The sequence below is a fragment of the Silurus meridionalis genome, chromosome 10 (genome assembly GCF_014805685.1).
Source record: "Silurus meridionalis isolate SWU-2019-XX chromosome 10, ASM1480568v1, whole genome shotgun sequence".
NCBI lineage: Eukaryota > Metazoa > Chordata > Actinopteri > Siluriformes > Siluridae > Silurus > Silurus meridionalis.
Window position 1 is genome coordinate 6,597,016 of NC_060893.1, and position 23,935 is coordinate 6,620,950.

The 23,935-nt window shown below is 36.8% G+C and overlaps 1 protein-coding gene across 5 annotated transcripts in view; it reads left to right on the forward strand.

Moving 5' to 3' along the window:
• Positions 1-23,935, forward strand: part of myrf (myelin regulatory factor) — a 30,400-nt gene that overhangs the window by 2,274 nt on the left and 4,191 nt on the right. Inside the window, exons 2-27 of one of the 5 annotated variants that reach the window (XM_046859263.1) lie at positions 3,391-3,451; positions 7,489-7,579; positions 7,932-8,207; positions 8,972-9,033; positions 10,406-10,628; positions 10,762-10,862; positions 10,954-11,068; positions 11,542-11,737; positions 11,925-12,001; positions 12,109-12,219; positions 12,590-12,689; positions 15,187-15,387; positions 15,473-15,581; positions 15,717-15,826; positions 16,412-16,572; positions 16,653-16,725; positions 17,024-17,106; positions 17,243-17,311; positions 17,910-17,993; positions 19,029-19,096; positions 20,531-20,650; positions 21,079-21,294; positions 21,430-21,523; positions 21,960-22,022; positions 23,384-23,489; positions 23,584-23,658. In XM_046859263.1, the coding sequence (XP_046715219.1) occupies positions 3,433-3,451; positions 7,489-7,579; positions 7,932-8,207; positions 8,972-9,033; positions 10,406-10,628; positions 10,762-10,862; positions 10,954-11,068; positions 11,542-11,737; positions 11,925-12,001; positions 12,109-12,219; positions 12,590-12,689; positions 15,187-15,387; positions 15,473-15,581; positions 15,717-15,826; positions 16,412-16,572; positions 16,653-16,725; positions 17,024-17,106; positions 17,243-17,311; positions 17,910-17,993; positions 19,029-19,096; positions 20,531-20,650; positions 21,079-21,294; positions 21,430-21,523; positions 21,960-22,022; positions 23,384-23,489; positions 23,584-23,658 (3,003 nt within the window). In that variant the 5' untranslated portion in view covers positions 3,391-3,432. The remainder of the gene's footprint in view (positions 1-3,390; positions 3,452-7,488; positions 7,580-7,931; positions 8,208-8,971; positions 9,034-10,405; positions 10,629-10,761; positions 10,863-10,953; positions 11,069-11,541; positions 11,738-11,924; positions 12,002-12,108; positions 12,220-12,589; positions 12,690-15,186; positions 15,388-15,472; positions 15,582-15,716; positions 15,827-16,411; positions 16,573-16,652; positions 16,726-17,023; positions 17,107-17,242; positions 17,312-17,909; positions 17,994-19,028; positions 19,097-20,530; positions 20,651-21,078; positions 21,295-21,429; positions 21,524-21,959; positions 22,023-23,383; positions 23,490-23,583; positions 23,659-23,935) is intronic. The other 4 variants (XM_046859261.1, XM_046859262.1, XM_046859264.1 and 1 more) reach the window with 4 other exon arrangements.

Genomic DNA, 23,935 nt, shown 5'->3' on the forward strand with positions numbered 1-23,935 from the left:
TCAAAAATCAGTTTTTTAATTGAGTGTCCTCTTGTTTACTTTTACTTTGAAAGCAACCAAGTCTATGCATTTGGGTCTCGGGACAGAATGGTGTTAAGAGGCTTATTGGGTTATGTATACTCTCCCCCTAATGGACTGACCCATTCCACGCATACCTTAGTGACCTATGAGAAACAGAATGAGGTGAGAGTAATGGTTTTCTCTCCATCCACTTAGGATTCGCAGTCATTCCCTTGCTCAGAAGCCATTAGAGTGACAGTTTGCAGACGATGTGAGGGAGACAGAAACCAGCCTTAAAGACATACTCGCACATATTAGACGTGCACATGCGCACATGCAGGTACTCACAAAAGCAAACATGCACTCAAGCATTCTGATTGGAGTGGGGTAGGGCCACTGTACACTTAATGCACACAGTCGTATAAAATACACAAACTTATTGACATATTCATTAAGAAGGATTTGGTAGAATGAAAAGAAACCAAAACTTGCTAAATGTACATGCAATCTCTCACATATGAATAGGTAAACATAGAGCAGGGAGTATAAAACGATAGTAGAGTAAATCAGTCAATAGTATAATGTAGGAGTTGATGTTTTGGAAGGGGGCCCATCTGTGTGCTTTATATCACTGTTTAACTTTAGTCTGGACAGACTCACCTCGTCAACACCCTGCCTGTATTCCACCAGGACTGTTTGTCCTTCACAGCAGGAGTTTTCTCCGACTTCATTCTGGATTGTATTTTATAACAAGGCTCTTACCAGAGGCATTGTTAACTCAAACATTGGGTGAGGTCAGGTATTCCGCAGGTAAGTTCTGATGGGGTTGACAAATGTGATACCATTAACCACCACATTAATAATCCAGTTCATAAATCCAGTTCAGTTTCAGAGTCGATAAACCATCTGTGCTGCATTTTAAAGGCACCTTCCCGAAAATTCTATACCTGGCTTAGTTTATGCTGGGCTTCATCTTGTCTCAATAATTCACAGTGTTATTGAAGGGAGGGGATGTACAGCTGGTTTTTAGGGTTTGAGAGCAGTGTGGGAAAAGTTTAACTGTGGCACACGTTCTCGCCCTTTAACGCCATTGCGGTGACTGGAATGCATTGTTTTTCACCAATGGGGCATATAATTTGATTAAAAAATAGCAAAAGGTTAATACAGATTTCAGCTGGCTTTGAATTTCTGTTTTTAATAATAGTATTAGAAAAACATTTACTAGTAAACGTCATACCATTTCTACAGTATATTGTTTTCACTTTGTCTGTTTATAGACAGTAAACATTCAGTGTACACTTTATTAGGAACACCTGTTCACCTGATTTTTGTTCATGCACATTCATGTCATTCAAATGATATAATCAGACAATTGTGTAGCTGCACACAAAAAATGCAACAAAATCATGCAAATCATCCATTTAACTATGGAATTGTTGTTGGTGCTAATTGGGCTGGTTTGAATGTTTTAGTAGGTGCTTATCCCCTGCGATTTCATGCATGCGTTGTGGACACAAAATGTGGACACAACATGGTGCACAAATAAAAAATATTTTCTGTGTAAAGGGTTTGTAGGCTGAGACACTTTGCTGATGAGAGACTGGCTTGAGCTGACAGAAAGTCTATAATAACTTAAATAAGCACTATTTACAACTGTGGTGAGCAGAACAACATCTTAAAGCAACTCATCAAACCTAGAGGCCAGATGGACTACATCACCAGCAGACCACATCAGGTTTCACTCCTGTTAACCAAGAACAAGACTTTGAGTCTATGCCCATGATGGCCTCAGAGCTCAACTTGTAAGTTTGATGTCCATGCTCACATGCTTTTCTGCTCACCACATTAATAAAGAATGGTTATTTGACTTACTGTGCTCTTCCTGGCAGCTAAAAACTATGTCTATGTTCTTTTGGTGTCAATCATTTATAATGTGTTTCTACCCACTTATATCACTCACTTAGTGTTTTATTTGTTCATAAATGTAGCTTTTTCTTCCCCACCTTTTTGTTTAAACTCTGAATACTAAAATCCATTATGATCAGTTGATTATAAAGTACACTTAACACTCCTTCTGCTAAAATCATAAATGCCATACTGAGAGATTGCACTTTATCTTTAACAGAAGCTCTTGGACTGTAGCTGAGTGAATTGTTTAATTTAATTTGCCAATATCATTCATTTTCTTTGAATATTTCTAGAAGGTGTTTAAGGTGACCCACAGCTAGTAATGCATATAATAATGCATACAAGGTGGAATCAAAAAGGTTTGAGACAAGCTCTGTTTACAAAATAGCACTTCATTTATCTACATTTACACACTATCACCTTCAAGATAGTCCCCTTACACAGCAATACAGAACTCCCAGCGTTCCTGACACTTCTGGAATATGTCCTGGAAGTCTTCTTCTTGAAGTGTGTCCAGCACCTTCTGCGAATCGCTCTGGATCTCCACAATGGTGTCAAAAGAGCGACCTTTGAGCTGAATATTCATCTTCGGGAAAAAGCCAAAATTCGTCAAATCTGACGAGTAGGGTGGGTGCGGAAATGAGATCATATGAATTGTTCTCCAACGATCATCATGCGAAAGTTGCTGAATGGTTTCGACATTTTCGGGGGTGGAGCTCGTTGAAGGTCTTCCTGATTTCTCGTAATCTTCCAGCGATGTTCTTAAAGTGCATGTGCCACTCAAAACACATCAAACGACTCATTGCAACATCGGCGTACGTCAAATGTATGTCATGTCAGACATCTCTGTGGCAGATTTGCCAATTTCATGTTTTCTCTTTGTTCTAACTTGCTGTCTATGATGAATTTGCAGACATAGCAACAAATGTGGTCAGCATAGCACCAGTTAGCACCATTAGTCTCGAAACTTTTTAAAACCGCCTCGTATGGTATTAAAAGTGCCTAGCGTAAATATTAATCTGAGCTAGAGATGTCAGGTTTATGAGACAAGATAGAAAGATAGAAATTATCTCGATTTTTCTTTTCAGAAAATTGTATTATCTGTTTCTTGATCTAATTTTGATTGATTGCCTCTCTCTCTCTCTCTCTCTCTCTCTCTCTCTCTCTCTCTCAAATACTGAGGTGGGTAGGTAAGCTACTCAGGTTGGACTGTGCTCAGTGCTGGTGGGCGACAAGAGCTCCTTGTGGTGGCCTGGTACAGCCCTGTCTCATGACTAGAATTTAATCCCCCAATACCACACACACACACACACACACACACACACACACACACACACACACACACACACACACACACACACACACACATAAGGGATCTCTACCCCAAATGTTAGCACTGTGGTCTTTTGAGGAAAGGTATGTGTAAAGATTATGAGGGGAAAGATGTGACAGATGAGTGTTTATGTATGTGTCACCTTCCAGCTCATCCTCAGCTGTAGGTGTGTTGACTGAGATCAGCTCACCATGCTGTGGCTGCAAGCAGGTACCTGTGATCTCTTTCTTCTTGTGGCTTATGCTTTTGATGCATTTTTATTTAGTGATGAACTCTTTATGTCCAATGTACTCTGCATATTGTTCTATGTTTGGAAGATTTATTTTGGACAGTGTTCACCTTGCCACATTTAGGGTAATCATTTATCGTCTTAGTCTTCGATAGCGTGCATGGTGGTATGTGATGGTTTGTCAGATAAATAGTTGTTCAGGAGTCTGAAATCCTGCAGATTGATCAGGAACATCTGAACTAGTCAACTTCCAGGAAAGTTGGTTCCAGGAACATGGTCAGTCCTGTGTATATGCACTATAGAATTAGGAACAAGTCTTAACAGTTATTTCGAGATTTTCTGGCTGAAGACTGTTGCATGAAGATCAGGATTAGCGAACCTTTTTTAGTTTTGCAGTAAGGGGTGCTTTGCTAGTAGCTGGATAAAATAGTTATTTCTATTTAGAACTATTTCAACTATTTTCAATGAGTATTTAGGCATTTCAATGATAATGATAACAACAACAATAATACCAAAAATATTAATAAGAATATTAATAAGAAAAAGAAAGAGAAGAAGAAGAATTAGATTTAACCTTAGAATAAACTTTTAGACATAACATCATTGCTATTGGGCAGAGTACAAGTGCAAACCCAAGGAAATATGCAATTAGCAAATACCCAGAAGTGCAAATAGTTACAAAAATATATAAGGTATACAATAATATAAATATGTGCTAGAGACCAACTAAATGCAAACGATATAAAGGAAATAATATAAAGATGCAGTATGCGGACAAATTAGGTAAAAATATACAGTGACCATCAGGTGACTATTCAGAGATCACAGTATTTACACAGTAATAACTAAAATAATAATAAAAACAATAAGACAAATAAATAAATAAATAAATAAATAAATAATAATAATAATAATAATAATAATAATAATAATAATAAATTAATAAGTATACGTGTTTGTGAGAGTACTTGCTGGTAAATTCTGTGTGGGGAAGTGTTCAATAATTACTGTTTGACTTTGCTCAATCATTCTGAGCTCTGGTCTGAATTAGGAATTAATGATTAACACCACACACACACACACACACACACACACACACACACACACACACACACTAACACATACAAACATTGCCTATTGTAATACTGTTTAACTAGTCCACTGTATATGGGTTTTCCATGGAGCATGCTGACCCTCCAATTACTGCTCACACAATGTTTGTCTAATTTGTTTTGTGTGTGTCTATTTTTTAATAATTATTTAAAAGCATTGGTATAGATTAATTGATAGTTTTCTTCTAACCCAGTGTAGTGTTTGCATTTTGTGTGAATGATACATAAATTTATATTTAATAAAGAATTTTAAGTATTTTAAGCTTTAAAAAAATATATTAGAGGATTAAATAGAGCAGATGGAAAGTAGTCAAGATGATGTACTTTTTATGTTCACAAAGATGATGGAAAAGGAATAATGAAGTCAGGTGACATGATGGGTATTACAGTCTGTTGCTTTTTGGTTAGTACACACAAAGTATCAAAGACGCTTAGACAGTTGTTCTACCACATATTACTGTAAACATCTGGATGAGTATTACAGTTGTGCATCGCCGCTTTAGTTTTCCAACTGCATGACTTTCTAGTGGACAATGCACAGGCGATTCTAAATAAATTCTGAGATGAACAGCAAACACACACACACGCACACACGCACACACACACACACACACACACACACACATACGGACATACACACAAGTTCTGTTGCTGTTTATCTTTCGTTGTTATCCACCAGACAACTCCAGCATTGAGGTGCTGTCCTGATCCCCCAACCCCCAATCGAACTCTTCAACAGAGAAAAGGCCTGCGTGTGTGTGTGTTTTTGTGCGCAAAAGTGAACTGACAATCAAGCCTCTGTTTGTATATCACCACAGCTGGACACATCTGCGTCAACCCAAGAGCAGTCTCACTAACTCATATGCCAATTAAACAAATTACTTTTACTAGTTTAGACTTAAGTACGAAGTTTACCTGAGCAGATGTGGATTTAGAAAATGGGCCAGATTTACAGATTTTATAAAAAACTAAAAAAATAGTAACATGGTGTGGTTTTTTAAAGTAAAATTTGTGTCAAGAAAAAATTATAAGTAAGTTCCTATTGTTGAGTAAGTAATTACCCAGTTATGGGCAAAAACATGGTTTTATATCCTATATAAAGCTGTTTTGTGACCGCATTTATTGTTAAAAGCACTATAAAAATATTTATTAGAACATTAAAACATTTTTTTGCCAATATATTTCACATAGCGTTACTGCACAGGCTTCAATTTATCTCATATTGACACACATGAAATACATTCACATGATTGGGATTCACATTCTTCCAGAACATTTATGTCAGGCGAGATATCAAGCACGGTAGCTTGTTACCTATTTTGTGTTTTTGTAACAGTATGTCCTTTATTTTTCCCTCACTTATACCATTCCTTCTTTATCTCTACACCAGAACATCTCTGTTAGTCCACCCTCCTCACTGGGATGAAACCACCCCCACCCCTACCCCCACAACCACTCTCTCGCTCTCCCACCCGTTATCAGTACTGCCAGGGCAGATTTACTGGTTCTGATGTGTGGGGTGAACATCTGGGTCTTATTAAAGAGCAGTCATCCCTCTCCTGCACTGCCTTACTCACTGGCACACATTGAGCACCATGTTACCCAACCGGGTTTTCACAGAAATACTTCACTGCTTTTCTTTATGAAAACTCATGGAGATAACTGTGGGCTGTGTTGATAGTGAAGTCGAAGTTCTGGCAGCAAACAATCATAACATGAGGTTTATTTGAGTACAATTTCAGCAGGCTAAAAACCCTGTTTTTCCTCTGTAATAAAGTTAAACATCTCAACAAGTCATGGGTGAGAAGTTCTATATGGTTGGCCATTCTTCATGATGAGTTCAGAAGTTCCCAGTGTTCAAATTCTGTGTGAAAATGACCTGTTCTCTTTTGGTGATGTCATGAGAGATGATGCAGGTCCAAGAACATAGCCTTGACTCACTCCTGGCCTATTGAGAAATAATAAAGTTTCATTTATATGTTAGGCTAAGGAGCAAAAGGGTGATTAAAGGGTAGAAAAAAAACAAGCAAGACAGGCAAACAACGTTTTTTCCCCCTAACACTAACACTGAAATTCTTTGCATACCAAACTGGGTCGCTGCTTAATCTATCAAAGAGGAGAGATTTCTGGGGTTTAGGGGATGCCTGCCCACCCACTCCATATCATCCCCCTGACCTTCAGGCTACCCTTCCCTCCTTCTCTCTCTCTTTTTTCCATCACTTTCTATTACTTTTGGGTTACATTCTTGTACTTTATTCCTTCATTACATGCATTAATTTTGCAATGATTTTTTTTTTTATGTGAAGGTGGGAGAATTTGGAAAGAGGTAGAAAGAGAGGTCAATTAACATCATGCTATGACATGAATACGAGTATAAGCCAAATGTGCTGAGTTATGATTCACGGCTGGAAAAGTCTGATTAGTTGGAGCCAATTAGATGGAGTGAGTCAAGAAACCCTTCTTTGACAAAATGATATCACTACATACCTTACTGATGTTCTACACACATGAATCCTCCCACCAGATACATTTTGCGAAAATTTCAAACAAGGGTCTAATGAGTAAACTTTGCAGACGCATTGGTGTATGGTAGTCAACATTGCCATAGATATTGGACATCTAAACAGAAGGTTGTGAGTTAAAATCCTAGCACCAACAAGCTGCCACTGCTGGGCCCTTGAGCAAGGCCCTTAAACCTCACCTGCTCTGTTGTATAAATTAAATAACTAAAAGTCGCTCTGGATAAAAGTGTATGCCTAAAATGTAATGTTATAACATTATGAAAAAAATGTACTTTATAATATTTCCTAAATACATGAAAAAAATTATCTTCTCTTCTCTTCTCTTCTCTTCTCTTCTCTTCTCTTCTCTTCTCTTCTCTTCTCTTCTTTTCTCTTCAATATCAGGTCATGATATTAACAGCTCTTTGGAGCCAACAAACATCGACACCAGTATCCTGGAGGAATACATCAGCAAAGAGGACGACAGCACAGATATGTGAGTCTCAAGCATTTCACACACACACACACACACACACACACACACACACACACACACACACACACACACACACACACACACACACACACAGTATAAAATCAACTTAATCTTCCACAGTTAACTGAAACCATTACAAATGAATATAGCTCCCTGTATAAACACATACTACAACTGATATGATCCAGTATCTGCGCACATGCTTTTACTCAAACTCAGCACCCTTGCAAATGTTTAGTACTATGTGTGTTTACTTTGACACCATGTCACACTGTATGTTTTGGCTGTTGGCTTGTTTGCGTAATGATTGTGTTGGCATTCATAAAATTGTTTCCTTTAAACACTCCCGCAGCTGTTTTTCCGAAGTCCACAGCGGCCCAGGGCCCAACTACTCCTCCCCCCAGGCCGGAGCATCCTCATCTGGGGGGGTGGTGTGTGGCGTAAGCCCCCCTATCTCCCATCGACAGGGCAGTTCCCAGGCTGTACCCACTCCGTGTCAAAACCCCTATCCCCCTCCACCTCCACTTGGTCTTCTCAGACACAGCCATCCCTGCCAGAGCCACCACCATCACCTTCAAGTCCCACAGCCCCACATCAAACCTGAGCACTGTGCTCACTACGCAGCCGGGTGAGACAGAGAGAAAGAGTGAGTGAGTGAGTGAGTGAGTGAGTGAGTGAGTGAGTGAGTGAGTGAGTGAGTGAGTGAATAAGTAAGTGAGTAATTGAGTGAGTGAGTCAATTAGTCAGTGAAAGAGGAAAAAAATGTATAAGAGGAAGGATAGATAAAGGACAGGGAGGCTAGAGTATTTGAAGACTTTATAACAATATTATTATACTCTCTAACAGATTACACACATGACTAAAATACAGTCCTGTGTTTTTAAGCTTTTTATCAGGGTATTCAGACCTCGGACAATTGGCCAGTGGATAATAAACAGCAAATAGGATTCTGAACAGGATTTCAAGTTATTGTAGCAACATTTGTGCTGGGTTTTTTTTTTTTTTTTGCCCTAGCCACACCTACAAGCTGCAATGCCAGCAGATGACTTTCCCCACCCAGTTTGCAAAATAACCTGGACTAAACTTCAACAAATAAAGCTCAAACAAATCTCAGGGAGGGTGCGAAGGGAGTCAACTATGTGTAATGTGTAAAGACTAAGACAAATGGATCTGCTAAAATAACCTCTTATAAATGACAGTTTTGACTCATATATTCCATTTTCACAATCATGAATTAAAATTTTTTTAGATGGAAGAAATAAAAACAGAAGGTATCGGTTGTTCAAAAAAAGGTCCATGATTAGTTTATCCGCTTTGTTAGTTTCAAAACGCAATTGATTGCCATTTTTGTTTGCTTTTTTAGTACTGTCTTACAAACTCCTTTTATTGCAGAACATTACCTGAGTCTCCACCAGACTCTAGCTCAGAGCCCTACTCCCCCCAGCAAGTGAATGGTAAGTTCCAACAACTAAATATTTCTCCTGTGCTCAAAGGTGGAAAGAGTAACAAAATATTCCACTCGAGTAAAACTACTGTTACTTCAATTAAATTTTACAGTAGTACACTGAAGAAGTACAGTACACTTAAGTAAAGTTACCGGTCTAAAAATCTACTCAAGTAAAAGTGAAAAGTAACATTTAAAATGTACTCAGTCAAATTTACCAAAAAGGACAAGGGGATATAAATCTCAAAATAGTTGTATTTAAAATAAATGAACACCTATTTGGTAGGTCTATTAGTCTAATGTGACTTATGCACTTTTGGATAAAAACAAACAAAAAAAACCTGTTATAATGTCATGTATGATAATGAAAAAAAATCGCAAATGCAGATTCAGAATTCAGATAGTGAGTGCATGCATTAAACAACTTTCGAATTCTACGACATCTGCGTTTTTTTGCGTCAGTGCGTTTGTTCTTAGTTACTTAGTAATGATTTGAAATGTAGTTAAGTACAATATTTCAAACAAAACATACTTAAGTAAAAGTAAAATTACACATTTTAAAAACTACTGTAAAGAGTAGGAGTACACAAAAAACATTTAATTACAGTTACGTGAATATGTAATTTGTTACTTTCAACCTCTGCCTGTGCTGCACAAAACAATTTTCATTAATCAGTGATATGGCTAACTCTGTCATAGACAGTGATAACTGGGTTATGAATAAGTTACAATTCCGAAATAACAATGACAACTAAATGACAATTACATAGGAAATATGGTCTCTTTGGATGTCATAGCAATACTCTGCACTCATTGCACTGCTGTTGTTTAACACAACTAAAAAAGAAAATAGATATAAACGAAATGACCAAATATTTTACTTATGAAAGGGGAAATCTGAGCATGGAGTTATACTCACTGAAAAAGCAGGTTGATAGTAATGATAATGTCAAAATCTTTAAAAGTGATAACATGTAGTAGTCCCTGAGTAATTTTTATACTATTAAAACCACACGCATGGGTTACGAAACATTCATTTGAAAAAATGTTTTTATTTTTTTTTAAATAGAATAGACTTTAACAGTCTACCAAGTAAAAAAAGAAACTGTTGCTCCATGCACACCTGTGTTGGTCTTTCTTACTAAGGGGAAAGGTGTGGAATATTTTAATCTCACTGGCTTAAATCCAGGTTAACATTATACCATTAGTCAAACAGGAGAAAACTGAGATAAGCTGATATAGTGTTACTGATTTTTTTACACTGTACTTTTAAAGTTCGGACAAATTTGTAAAGTGTACATACTGTTGATTTGTATACATCACATTGTTTCCAATAATGCTGGATATCTTTGTTTTTCTCGTTTTTTTTTTTTTTTTTACAGACTCGCATATGCTTCGGACCATGACGCCTGAGAACATGTGTCACATGACCACTCCCCCACCCTTGCCACCCCATAGCCATTACCCGAACATACACCGGGACATGTACCTGAAACCCGAGCCCTTGATTTCTCAATACCCGATTGGTCCAGCCAGCAGTGCAGGCGGTGATCTGCAACAGGGTCAGATGCTTCATCAACTGCTCCAGCATCCACAAGGACAAGAGTAAGAGAACTTAAAAGAGACATAAAATATATTAGCATACGAGTACAGACAAATATCTTAATGAGAACAGTACATACAGCTTGAATAAATTTGAGGTATTGTATGTGTATATGTGTGTGTTTGTGTGTTAAAGTAATATCCCAGTTCACCAAGCAAAGAAACGAAAGCACTCTGATTCTCCTAACAGCACTCTCAATGCCCAAATACTTAGCGGCATTATCAAGCAAGAACCAGGTACACACCTGCCTCACATGTGCCATAATTTCTGCACACCTTACCGAACCTTTTATAACAGGTTGTTCTTTATTGCATTTGTGTCATTAAGGTTTGATGCAAGATGCCGAGAACTCATATTTGGACCCAAACTACCAGTGTATTAAATGGCAGCCACACCAACAGAACAAATGGACTCCGCTATATGATGCCAATGGGAAAGAACTGTGGGTGAAATCCCTGTAAAAAAAAAATGTATCACTGCAACCTTTTACATGCTTTTGGAATTACATATGTTATTCTATGTTGAAGTACAGAGATAGAGAAACTGGAATGTGCGTATGTGCGTAGTGGGTTTATAAAAGATTTAATGGGGTGAAGTCGATACTAAAGGCAAAATGAGTGAGTGAGACAAAAATAGAAAGAGGGAAGATGGAGAGGACTAGGAATTCCATTGAGGTGAGCTCTGTGTAGGAGTTGAAGCAAAAGTAGTTTCGGCTAACCGGAGAAAGGCAGAAAAGGGCAAATGAAAAAAATAAGTCCAAAAATTAGAAGAGGAGAAGGGAACGATATACTGTATATGCAGCAATGATAAAGGATAAAGTGCTGTAAGAAAATGAGAAAGGAAAAATATGCTAAAAAATATTACGGTTTGTAGTAGAATTAATTTATTTATATGCCTCTGTCTGGACCTTTTCAGGCCAATGCCAACGTACAAAGTGGATGCTGACAAAGGTTTTAATTTTTCTTTGGCTGACGATGCATTTGTGTGCCAGAAAAAGAACCACTTCCAGGTCACTGTTTACATTGGCATGTTGGGAGATCCCAAATATGTGAAAACCAGTGAAGGGCTGCAACCAATTGAATGCTTCTGTCTAAAACTTAATGGAGTCAAGGTGAGAAGTGATGAGTACATTAAAACAAATGTCATACTGTATGGATGATATAAAAGATTGTAATCTTTAGCTAATAACAATAAAAAAAAAAAAGATATATATTGTTCTTAAATGTTTAATTGTTTGGGTTGTTTATTTACTCATAACCTGAAAAAAGATCTGTTCCCAAAAATATTCTGACTCACAGTTAGAAGCCATGAACCAGTCCATCAATGTGGAACAGTCTCAGTCTGACCGCAGCAAGAGGCCATTTAAACCTGTACTGTGAGTTTCCTGTTACAATACAATGCCAATATTGCAGAAGATATTTCTTTTTACAAGGTCTTACAATTACTGGTGTTTAAATGGCATGTTGCTGTTATATTCCGTAGGGTTACTTTGCCTCCGGAACAAGTAACCAAGGTAACAGTGGGTCGACTGCATTTCAGTGAGACGACAGCCAATAATATGAGGAAAAAAGGCAAGCCAAACCCTGACCAGAGGTATAAATCACATTCACACACATTGCTCGTAATCATCTTCAGTCAAAGGAGTCACATGATGCAACTCAATGCTACAATCATGCATTCAATTAAATTTTTATTTATGGCATTGGGCAGCCACCCTTATCCTTAATGCCTTACATTTATTGTATAAATAAGCAGCTATGGGGTTAAGGCTCAGGCCTTGCTCAGACGCCCAGGAGCGGCAGCTTGGTGTGGTCAGGATTTGATCGCATGACCTTTGGATCCAAAAGCCAATGTCATAAAGCTACCACTTCCCATCCAAAAAAAAAAAAATAATAAAAAAAATAATATTAAAAAAAGGATGACTGAATAGGACCAATGACTAAAGCTGTGCTTGTCTGTACAGGTACTTCATGCTGGTGGTGGCTCTTCAGGCTCAATCCCATAGTCAGAGCCATACGGTGGCAGCTCAGGTGTCTGAGAGGATCATCGTCAGGGTAACCGCTGTCAGTCTGGCTGTGTCTGTCTGACCAACCTCCTCTTTTCATTGTCTGTCTCTTTGTCTTAGTCTTAACCTAATTAGCTTTTTTCATGCTGACACCACACCTTATTAGTTTGTGTTTTGCACAAACCGCTTTTATCATTCAATTATTCATTCATTCATCTTCAGTAAGTGCTTTATCCTGGTGAGGGCTATGGACAAGGGGATGCCAGTCCTGGAGGCGATACCCATACATGGTTTAATTAGCATGAAAATCAGTCATCTGATATTCTTATTAAAATTTTTTTTATTAAAACTTTATTACCCTTTATCACGTCATGTCATGTAAGACGTCTGGGATATGTATGCTTCCCTGGTTCTCTAAGTAGGGAATAAGTTGGTAGCTGACACTATGGGGAACACCAGAGGAGTGATGATTGTCTGAAGAATATATTCTTTCATGTGGCCTGTGTTCTGTCACAGCACATAAAATGCCATCTGTGTCATTACATCCCCAGATTTTTTCCAGAAAAGCTACACAGCATCCCATTCCCAAAATTCCCATTTATATGATTACTTGGCTATGCATTAGTAGCTGACTCTATGGGGAAACAGCACCTACTGCACCATGCTACCAGTGCCTGCCCAGAAAAAACTATAGTAAATGTGCTTGTGGGTATTGGCAGACATACTGAACCTTAGAGGGAAACTTACCTTCGGGAGGAACAGACATGTCCTTTGACATGACATGTGTTAAGGCACCGCATTACCCTAAGAGGTATACTTCTAAGTGAATGGACCCAACCTGAGAAGATCTGCTCTTTGGCTCCATCTGAAAAAAGAGAGGACAACCTACCACACCACCAGTGTTTGTGATTCTTAATGACTGTACACTACTGACTACTGAGCTGACCCCATCAAATCCAGGGTCTCATAGACAGTCTCGTACAAGGAATTCAGGCCACTTTTTCAGTAATCCGGATACATTTAAAAACGTTGTTTTCGTTTAAAACGCTCAGTGTCCACACTTCAGTTCTTCAATTATTTTCCAAACGTTGCTCATCCACACTGAAACGTCTGAAAAAGCGTATGTCCCTGTACTACGCATGAGCAAAACTTAATACGCTTCGACCTGCGTCATTTCCACCTGCCGTTTATTTACTTTCCGGCTCTTTAAAAAGCTGTTTTAAAAATGTGTCATCATTCACGAAAGCCTGTGATGTGAAAACACTGTTTTTAAATTTATCTACTTTGGAGGCCATGTGAACAGAAGACTAAAATGGAGCAAATAATCATTTTTTTTACTAAAAATTTTAATGTGGACATGCTCTTAGACACAATATGCTTGACCATCAATATCTCAAATCTGAACTTTCATAGAGTGGGATTGCAACACCAGAGATTTAGGATTGCATGCAACCCCCAATTTTTTTCATGATGGACCAAGGAACCCAGGATGACACATTTTGCAGAAGCTGCTATGCTACCAAATGGTTAGAAAGTGGTGTTTGCTGATAGCTGTGATAGAAAAGGAAAGGGAAACATCTGCCCCTTCACATTGTAACGCTTCCTCAAGCTCAACCTGAAAGCTCTTTGATCTTAATGTTCCTTGGCCTGAACAATGCAAAGCAGCTAATGTGCCTTTTTTCCCTTCAAGAAAAATTTTAAGTTTCTCTCTCTGCACATAGTCAGAGACGCCTTTGGGTGCTCACGTACAAATCATGCATGTCTTTGCCTGTAATGATAAGAGGACACAGAGATTTTTTACTCTGTCTAAACACAATGCTTATTTTACCTTCGATTTTGTCCACCTTCCAGAAGAAGAGAAATCCAGGGATGTAATGTTGCAAATGGTATTTTATGGTGCTTGGAATTTGTGTTCATGCTGCAACAATAGCGTTAGAGAGATGAGGTTAGTAGAGGAGGTCTGGTGTTCAGTCAGTATTGGTTGAAGTTAGGGTCCAGTGCAGGACACTCCAGGACTTCCACTGTGTTTTTTCTCATCCTGGAACATGGTTGAGTTCCTGTTACCACTGAGAAAAAAAAAAAAAAAGTTCCATCACATTAGCATACAGTTGTATGCTTCCAACTTTGTTGCAACATACATACAGGATGTGGGAAAGACTACATATGGGTGTGATGACCAGGTGTCTTCAAACCTCTGGCCATATAATGTAGCAAAATAATGTCTTTCCATAAACAAAAAAAATATATTCGAATTGCCTCCAGACTCAAAGCACTCACTTTTACACAACTAGTTTAACTAACTCACAAAACATTATATTATATTATATTATATTATATTATATTATATTATATTTTGTTATGTTATTATAATTTCACTATTATATTCAATAATGAAAATACTTGATGTTTTATATAATTATTTATTTGAAAAAGAATATGTGATGGAAAATGTGCATCTTATAGATATAATCTAGCAGTGACAGCAAAATGTGTTTCAAAATATTTATTTCCATCATGTCTCTCTGTCTCACACACATATGCACAAACACACACAGGCGTCCAATCCGGGTCAGTTTGAGAGTGACAGCGAGGTGTTATGGCAAAGAGGTCAGTTGCCTGATTCAGTGTACCACCATGGCCGAGTGGGCATCAACACTGATCGACCTGATGAGGCTCTGGTCGTCCATGGCAACCTGAAGGTCATGGGTTCACTGGTACATCCATCTGACATCCGTGCCAAGGAGAATGTGAAAGAGGTGTGTGTTTACAAGCACAAGTGCATATGTAATTTTTTGCTAATTTTTTCATATTTACACACTAAACTTGGGTGGCGTATTTTAGGTGGACACCACAGACAACTTAAAGCGAATTTCTCAGATGCGCCTGGTGCATTACCAGTACAAGCCTGAGTTTGCAGCCACTGTGGGCATTGACAACACTGCAGAGACTGGTAATCAATTATACATCGTAAAACCCTCTCTGCATGTTCACAAAGTTCTGCATGTGTACACCCGAACCAGAACTCCTTATGCATATGGAATTTCATGCATTCAATACTGCTAATATGTGTATGTGTGTATGCCAGGAGTCATAGCCCAGGAGGTACAGCAGATCCTTCCAGAAGCTGTGAAAGATGGTGGAGATGTAGTTTGTACCAATGGAGAGACCATCTCTAATTTACTGGTAGTTAACAAGGTATTTAGACACAGACTCTCGTTCATATTTATGCCTTTATATATACATAAACTAATGCATTCATATATTGCTGTGTATAGAATAAAGATGTAGGATTATTTCTATCACTGGTTTTAAGAGATTGATGGATATATTTTCAAATCCATGATGATCAAATCCTTCAGTGTTGTCTGAGCACATGCTTCATTGAAAAAAAAAGACTTGTCTGGTTATTTTGACCTTTATACAAAGGATTAAATTTGGTCTCATCACAATTTTGCATATTGTGTTAAAACCTATAAGATGGACCTAATGAATTAAGTGTCAATCTATCTATAGTGTTATTGTTGCAGGATAAAGAATTAGACTCCCTGGCCTTAATTCCATGCAGTTAAACTTGAGATTAGCAGTCTCATGGCTTACCCACTGAGCTAGCCAGGCTTAAATGTGAATAACAATGTGGAAATGCGCAGTGCCAAAAATATTGATTAACATTCTAAGACATTTGAACCTCGAAATATATTTTAAAAGAATATATTGACAAATGCACATTATATATCATTTGCATGTATGCATGTATTTACAGCATATGTGTGTTTCCCATAGGATCGCATTTTTATGGAAAATGTCGGAGCAGTCAAAGAGTTGTGTAAACTGACCGATAATCTGGAAACTCGAATCAACGAGCTTGAAAGATGGAGTCGCAAACTGGCTAAACTACGCCGCCTTGACAGCATGAAGAGTACTGTCAGTGGGGGTACAATTAGGTCTGTGTGTGTGTATGCATTTCAGAAAAATCAGTGCGTTTGTCTTAGTATGGTAATAATCACATTTATATTTATTCCAGCCTAACAGGAAGCTACTTTAGCAGAACAGGAAGTGGTCCTTTTAAGAAGAAAGCAGCCAAAACAGCAAATAAGGTATTAAGCTTTCTGGAACTGTTGACCTACACGTAGAATTGCAAAGAATTAGGTGTTTGACAGGATAAGAGGAGCTTATGGGAATACATGTCCCTTGACACTATATATATTTATTACCAAACTAATTTTAAGATATTTTTCTCTTGACTGTGTCATGACTTTTAAAGCATTTGAGTGATGTGGCATTGTAACTGATCAGCTTTAGAGAACTGTTCAGTGGAATGGTTTGAAAGGAATCTACAAGCCTGCAGATTTAGGGTAAGAAAATTAAATGAATTGAAAATCTTTTCATTTGCAGAATGCCATTCCAGAGCAGGGCTGTTTGAGTCACAGGTTCCTGCAGGGCACCATACTGGCCCTGGTTATTATCATGGCCTTCAGGTAAGAGAGGAGAATGTCCTTCTAATGATAAAGAAGTAATTGAAAACTGTAACTTCTGTCAAATCTGCCAAATGGCTTACAATTAAATATAATGAAAGGAAACCTTTTTTTTAAAATCTCTTTTTTCTTTTCCTAGTGTCATCTCAATGTCCATACTGTATGTATTAAACATGCACCAGCACAGCAACATGGCTGAGACAGATAGGTATGTGAATTTTAGAGTTTGAGTTGGACTACTATGCTTTAAAAATATGTTATAATGGTTTAGTAAATCTTCCGGAATTCATTTTTATTTTTGGTTTGTTATGTGTGTTCCCAAAAAAAGTACAGTGGCCTTCAATGTAGTGGTTTCAGTGTGTTTGCCCGATTAAACACATTGCCTAAACCAGTGTTGATTTCTTTCTTGGTGGAAGGACCGGCATAATTCTCTCTTCTATCACAGTAATTAGCCAACCATTGGCACCAGTTAGCTCATGTGTGCAGAAGAGGGCAGATACAGTAGCACTAGGACTACTAGACTTGACTTGACTGTACAGTAACACTACGGCTACTTGACTTGACTTGACTAGTAAAGCAGCTAAAGCAGAAGGCTGGAAGTATGTGGTGTCTGGCTTTACATGTTTTAGCAGGAAGCATGTGTTTGTCCTCACGCTATAGTCATGAAGAAGAGGCTGGTGGGTGGGAATTGTCAAGTCACTCTAACTTTTAAAAGGAAATTGTTTTTTTTCTAGCCTTGTATAAATGAGTATACATTAGATTTTCTGTCCTCTCTCATTCCTTTAGTTTTTTTTTCTCATTTGTAGTTCTATGTCCGCCTGTGTTTTCTCCATCTCCTGGATGCGCTTCTTCACTGCCACTGTCACTTTCTGTCCGTCCTTCTGTTTATGGTATGCTTTCCTTCCATTTTTCTGTTTTTCTGTGTCCTTTGTCCAGTACAGAATGAGGTATTTCCAGGCTCATTTGCAGAACTATCAGATAACATGGGAACATCTTTCACAAATTACATATTTTGGTCACAAACACAAAGGATATTGAGTCTCTCTTTCTGACAGAATTAACGAATAAATGATATTTTATGTTTAGCTTAAGTTATCCAATGTTTGTATAATGTATGTTACAGATGAATAGCAGATAATATGGTGAACGTATCTACAGTATTAAAAAAATCAGCTTTTTCACAGAGGGACAGCAATTCAGTCTCAAAATTTTAAAATATCCTCCATCTAAGGCAATTATGCAGTTGATCAGGTGGAATCAAGAAGTATTTGTGTTCAAATTACGAATATATTTAATTTATTTGCATACCAGATGGCCACTTGTGCATTTGACCCTGTTAATAGTGATGGGACAAGGTTTGTAGATTGTTAGCTGTTTTAAAAAAGCATGCTTAACCCATATAATAATGAGTTAGACATTAGAAGAATTGCAAGTGAGACTGGTTGATTTGCTGATTTTGCATTCCAAAAAATGACACCTTTTCATTATATGACACTCTTCACTGCATAAAGTGCAATTCACTGCACAGCAAAGATGTTTGTTTGACCAAAAAGGTCAGAAGAAAATGACCAGATATTTAGGGTACTTGGAATACAACATCAGAAAACCACATTGGATTCCACTCATGTCAGCACAGAAAGATAATTTAAGGCTTACACAAACTGGACCATTAACAGTTTCTGAAATACTTAAAGACAGCGATTAATAAATCACAGAGATCACTTTTTTCTTTTGATGTGAAATTTAACTGAAGCTCTTGATCCGTATATACTTAATTTTCTGCCACAAGATAGGCTGGTTAGATAACTGCATGAATGTGCAGATTTATAGGTGTTTTTTAATAAATTGGACAGTGACACATGCAGCAAATACTGTATGTTTTGCAGATGTTGAGTGACTAATCTTTTTCTCTCTTTCTCCTTTAGGACTCGCTCTGCTCTTGGCTCATCTAGTAAAGCAGTTTATTCATCACCGATCTCCACAATCTCTTCAGGTACACGTTAACAGATATATATATATATATATATATATATATATATATATATATATATATATATATATATATATATATATATATATATATTACGGTGCATTGGTACAATTTTGGTACAGTTAGGGGAAAGAAATGCAAAACATAAAATTGCTTGACTTTGTTTATTATTATTAACATTTGTGAACATTAACAGTTTAAAACAAGTTGAAATTAAATGCCCACTTGGTTTAAATAAAAATAAAAGATATAAAAATTAAATAGAATATATCAAATTAATGCAATACACTTTTAGTATATCAATTGATTTGTTGAATTGAGTATATATCCTTATCGCTAGCCAGTGACAGTGCACTATACTTGATCCGCACCAAAAACACAATTTGAACTGCGCATGTGAGAAAACTTAGATTTTAACTATTTTATATATACAGTAACCCCCTGTTTATCGCAGTGGTTACATTCCTAAACTGCCTGCGATAAACAGAAAAAAAAAAACGATAAACGAGCGCCACCCCAAAAATGCTATTTTATGTATACAGTACTGTACTGTATTAACGTTTTACGTCATTTTATAATGAATAATTCTTTTTTTAAATAATAAATTTCATTGTTTCAAAAAAAACTCCATAAAAACCATTCCCTATAAGTTTTTTGTTTTAACGTGCTATCCGCGAGAGATTGGAAAAATCAGCCAAACAAATTAGTTATGTGGCAAATGCGATTCGACAATACACCGGGGGCATGAGATTCGAACCGCGGTAAAGCAGGTGTCAAAATTAACGCTAACACAAATTCATTTTAACCCCCAAATGCAGCACACATTTCTGTTTAACCATTTTTAAAAAATATAAATAAATAAATATAAAAGAGGCAAAATTGAAACTTTCAATGCAACATAGATTTATTTACGATGTCTTTTCTTTACTTAGATATAAAAATAAAATAAAAAACTCCACTGAAAAATCATTTTAATCACTAAACATTTGTTTTACTGATATATGTATGTATTATATACTGATGCGCCAAGTCTCAAATCAAGCACCAAAATCTGCTAGATGTACACAATTAAAATGTGGAAACATAGCAAAAGTTCTGTTTGGTGTCCAGATGATTTACATAATTTAAAACATTGTAATTACTCTAAACCTTACCTTATTTGTCCATGTCTACGTTAATTAGAGTATACATTTTTTTAATTTTTTTTTTTTATAAAAGTTTAAGGTTTATAACCTGTTGTAAAACAGAGAAAAATGTGCAATTAAGTTGTGATTAATCGTGAGTAAACTCAATACACTCATCTAGATTTAATCGATTAACAGCCCTAATATATATATATATATATATATATATATATATATATATATATATATATATATATATATATAAATAAAGATATGAGTTAGAGTCATGAGATCTCTTAAATGTTTCTTATAGACATGGACTCCACCTCTACAACTTTGCCAAAACGCCTTATCTGCTGCCCTCCAACAACTGCCATAAACAACCAATCAGCTACTGCCAACCTACAGCCAAGCACCAACCAATCCTTATCAGGTAAATCCTTATCATACCACTTTTTAAATCTGTAAACAAAACTAAATGACTCAATGCTGAACATCGATTCCAAAAACCCATCAAAATGTATTTTATGTCTATAAATACAGAGTATTTAAATGTATTTTAGTGCAGCAGAAAGAATGAAAAAGACTGATTGACATTGCACCCACACCCCGGCTTTGCTTTTGGTGGAAGTGTAGTGCTGTATTCAGTATGTCTGTGGCCTAGGCTTGTTCTCTCACTTACACTCAACCATTTGTTTAGCGAGGAAACTCATTTATGCTTTCATGCCATCAGTCGTCTTTCATTAAATATCCCATATATAATTAGCTCCTACACAAAGCGTCATTCTCAAAAAAGCTGAAAACATTTCAGTGTATGCAATGACGTACTTATTTTAAATGTTTCTCTCTTTTTACTCTCAGTCTCCAGTAGTCCTGCTCCCACCATGGCCAGTGTAAATAGGAAGGCAAAGTCTCGTGGGTTGGATAAAGAAAGCAGGAGTAGAAACAGGCTGAGTCACACTTCCTCCCCCCTCTCCGCAAGCAAGTCCAAGAAAACTCCTCTTCCGTCAAATATGGATACAGGAGGCAATAACCGTGTGCCTGGGCCACGCAGGCAACGCAGCACACACACTCAGGGTATCTTTCTTTTGCAGTTTAACTCATGCACACACATGCACTCACACAAACAATATAGACACATAATATACATGAGTGTTGTTTCATAGTTTCACTATTCAAAATTCGTGGTCTCAAGCTGCTTTTCCCCTTTAGGTGGACATTTCCTGCCATCCCTGAATAAACTTTACATTGTTGAAACTAATCAGGAATTGAAGACACTGAACTGTGCCTCTTCACACAGTTGCAGGTCGGTCTTTTTTTATAAGTCTGTTTGTGAGATATTTAATAATTTATTCAGTTTCAAACTCTGGTACTGTAGTTACTGCCTATTCATATTTACTATTTCACACGGCAATAACTTCAATTTATGTCAATTGTATAGTATTTCCCATTTTGAGATTACAATAAACCCAATAGAAGATTATTCAACTTGCCAGTAGATCATGTCTATTTCAAAGTAAACATTAGTAAATAATTATTCATATATTTGGTTAGTTCTAATGTTATAATAGGAAATTTAGGAAATTCTCTGGCTAATAAGGTAGTTCCACTTGCAAAAATATTTATTGCAAACCACAGTCAATCCTGTGTATATTCAATGCATTGGTATGTTTAATCCCATGTTTTGTAAAATTATTAACAAGATGTCTCTCTCTATTCCTGCATATTTCTTCTGTCTCTAGCTACACTTTATTTCTGCACAGGAGTCAAAATTCATCAATGAATCATGTCACTCTATATATGAGGTCAGTGCATTTGGCTTTTTTAAGTGCTAGTGTGCTAGGGGGCTAGGGGTTTGAACGAGCTTGAATCGTAATTCTTAAAAGAGTATTTAATTCGCCATCGACAATATAAAAACCGTTTCAAGATAGTTTAATTTGTAAAAAAAAAAAACCCTCTCTGCAAAATTCTTTTTATATAACAACCACATTAGGGACACAAGTGGGCAGCTGATGCTATACAAAAATGAACAGCTTTATGCTTTTCAAGGCTGTTGTTGACGATCATGAATACATATTTGCATAAAATCTGTATATCCTTTCGGGTGGAAATGGTAGCTCAGTGGGTAAGTTGTTGGACATGTTATCAGAAGGTCATGTGTTTAAATCCCACCACCACAATCCTGCCACTGCTGTGCCCTTGAACTAATTTATAAACATTAGATAAGAAAGTAAGAAAATGTTTTGCCAAATCTTAATTTGCACTTGTCTGAATGAGCTTGCATTTCCACCATATTCAACTCCAGACTAAGCAGCGTCTAAAAACAAGTGGATCAGCCTCTTTGAGCTGGCATACACTACTGATCTGTCACTAAACTCACTGAGTTAAATTGAATACTGACGTTCAACCCGTTGCTCTGAAAGCAGTCTTTTGTACAACATTGGTCACAAAGGAATCCACTGTGCCACAATACAAGTATTTTATCACAATTTTATTTTATGTTAAATGACAGGAAGTATAACTGTTCATTCCTACCATATACCATTTCACTGTAGAAGGACTCCCCTCTATATAACAAATGATAATAGCAACTTATATATTTATCCCACTATTCACTGTCACTTTATGCACACATACACGCACTGACAATTTGCACATTTAATTTTTTCTTCTTTTCTTTCTTTTTGCCAGTTTGAACTGTGTTTTTTATGCAACAATCTGCAATATTGTATTTATTTATATAAGTTTAAATTATTTAATTACATTCTACTTTTTTTTCTCCCCAACTACTGTTTGTGTAACCTGCTACTGCTGTAATGCAATAATTATCCTCACGGGATCAATAAAGTAAATCTAAGTCTAAATTTACAAATAATTTCCTTAAAAATAAGTGGGATTAAAAAAAACACCTCTTTATTTCAATGTATATAAATTTAACTGTTCATAAACAATAGTCCTGCGCCATTGATTGCAAAATTGGATCTGTACTTTTCCGGATTAAATTCTCAGCCATATTTTCTAAACTGTCCTTACTGTCTTACTGTCTTTTCACTGATTATTAAATGCTATAGTAGTAACTTGTAAATATATTAGTCCACTAGTATATGTAGTACTGTACACAGTGTGTGACTAGCCTAGTGTATTCAGATGGTTGCTTTTCTTTCAGGTTCTCTGAAATTGTCTGGGTGTGGAAGTGTAGTATCACTAGAGGGCGTCTTTGCCCAAACCACACAGACATGGATTTTTCTGAAAGCAAAGATTCTTTTACAAAGGTAACAATTTGTTGAATATGTAACCCACATTATATATAAAGTGCTTTTAAATCGATCTTTTTAAAATAATGATGCCAAATATTTGACATTTTAGGGGATCAGTCACTTGTGGTCTCTTCCACTGGGATCATTCCAAGATGCCGTCTACCATTTCCGGGTGTCAGTCTTTGTAAGTACACATTATATATTATACACTGCCTGGCCAAAAAAAAAGGTCACCAACTGAATTCAACTAAGCCTTTAGCCTTTAATTGAACAATTACTTTATTGATTATTGTGTTTCTGCTTTTAACAAGCTATTTAACCCTAATTGATGCAGTGAGTAGCTTTTAGTGATGGGAAGATCGGATCATTTTAGCGACTTGTTTCTTTGAATCTCGTTCATCAAAATGAACAAATTTTTTTTTTAGTTATTTATGTCATTTCGTTTTTTTGCTAAGAAATAA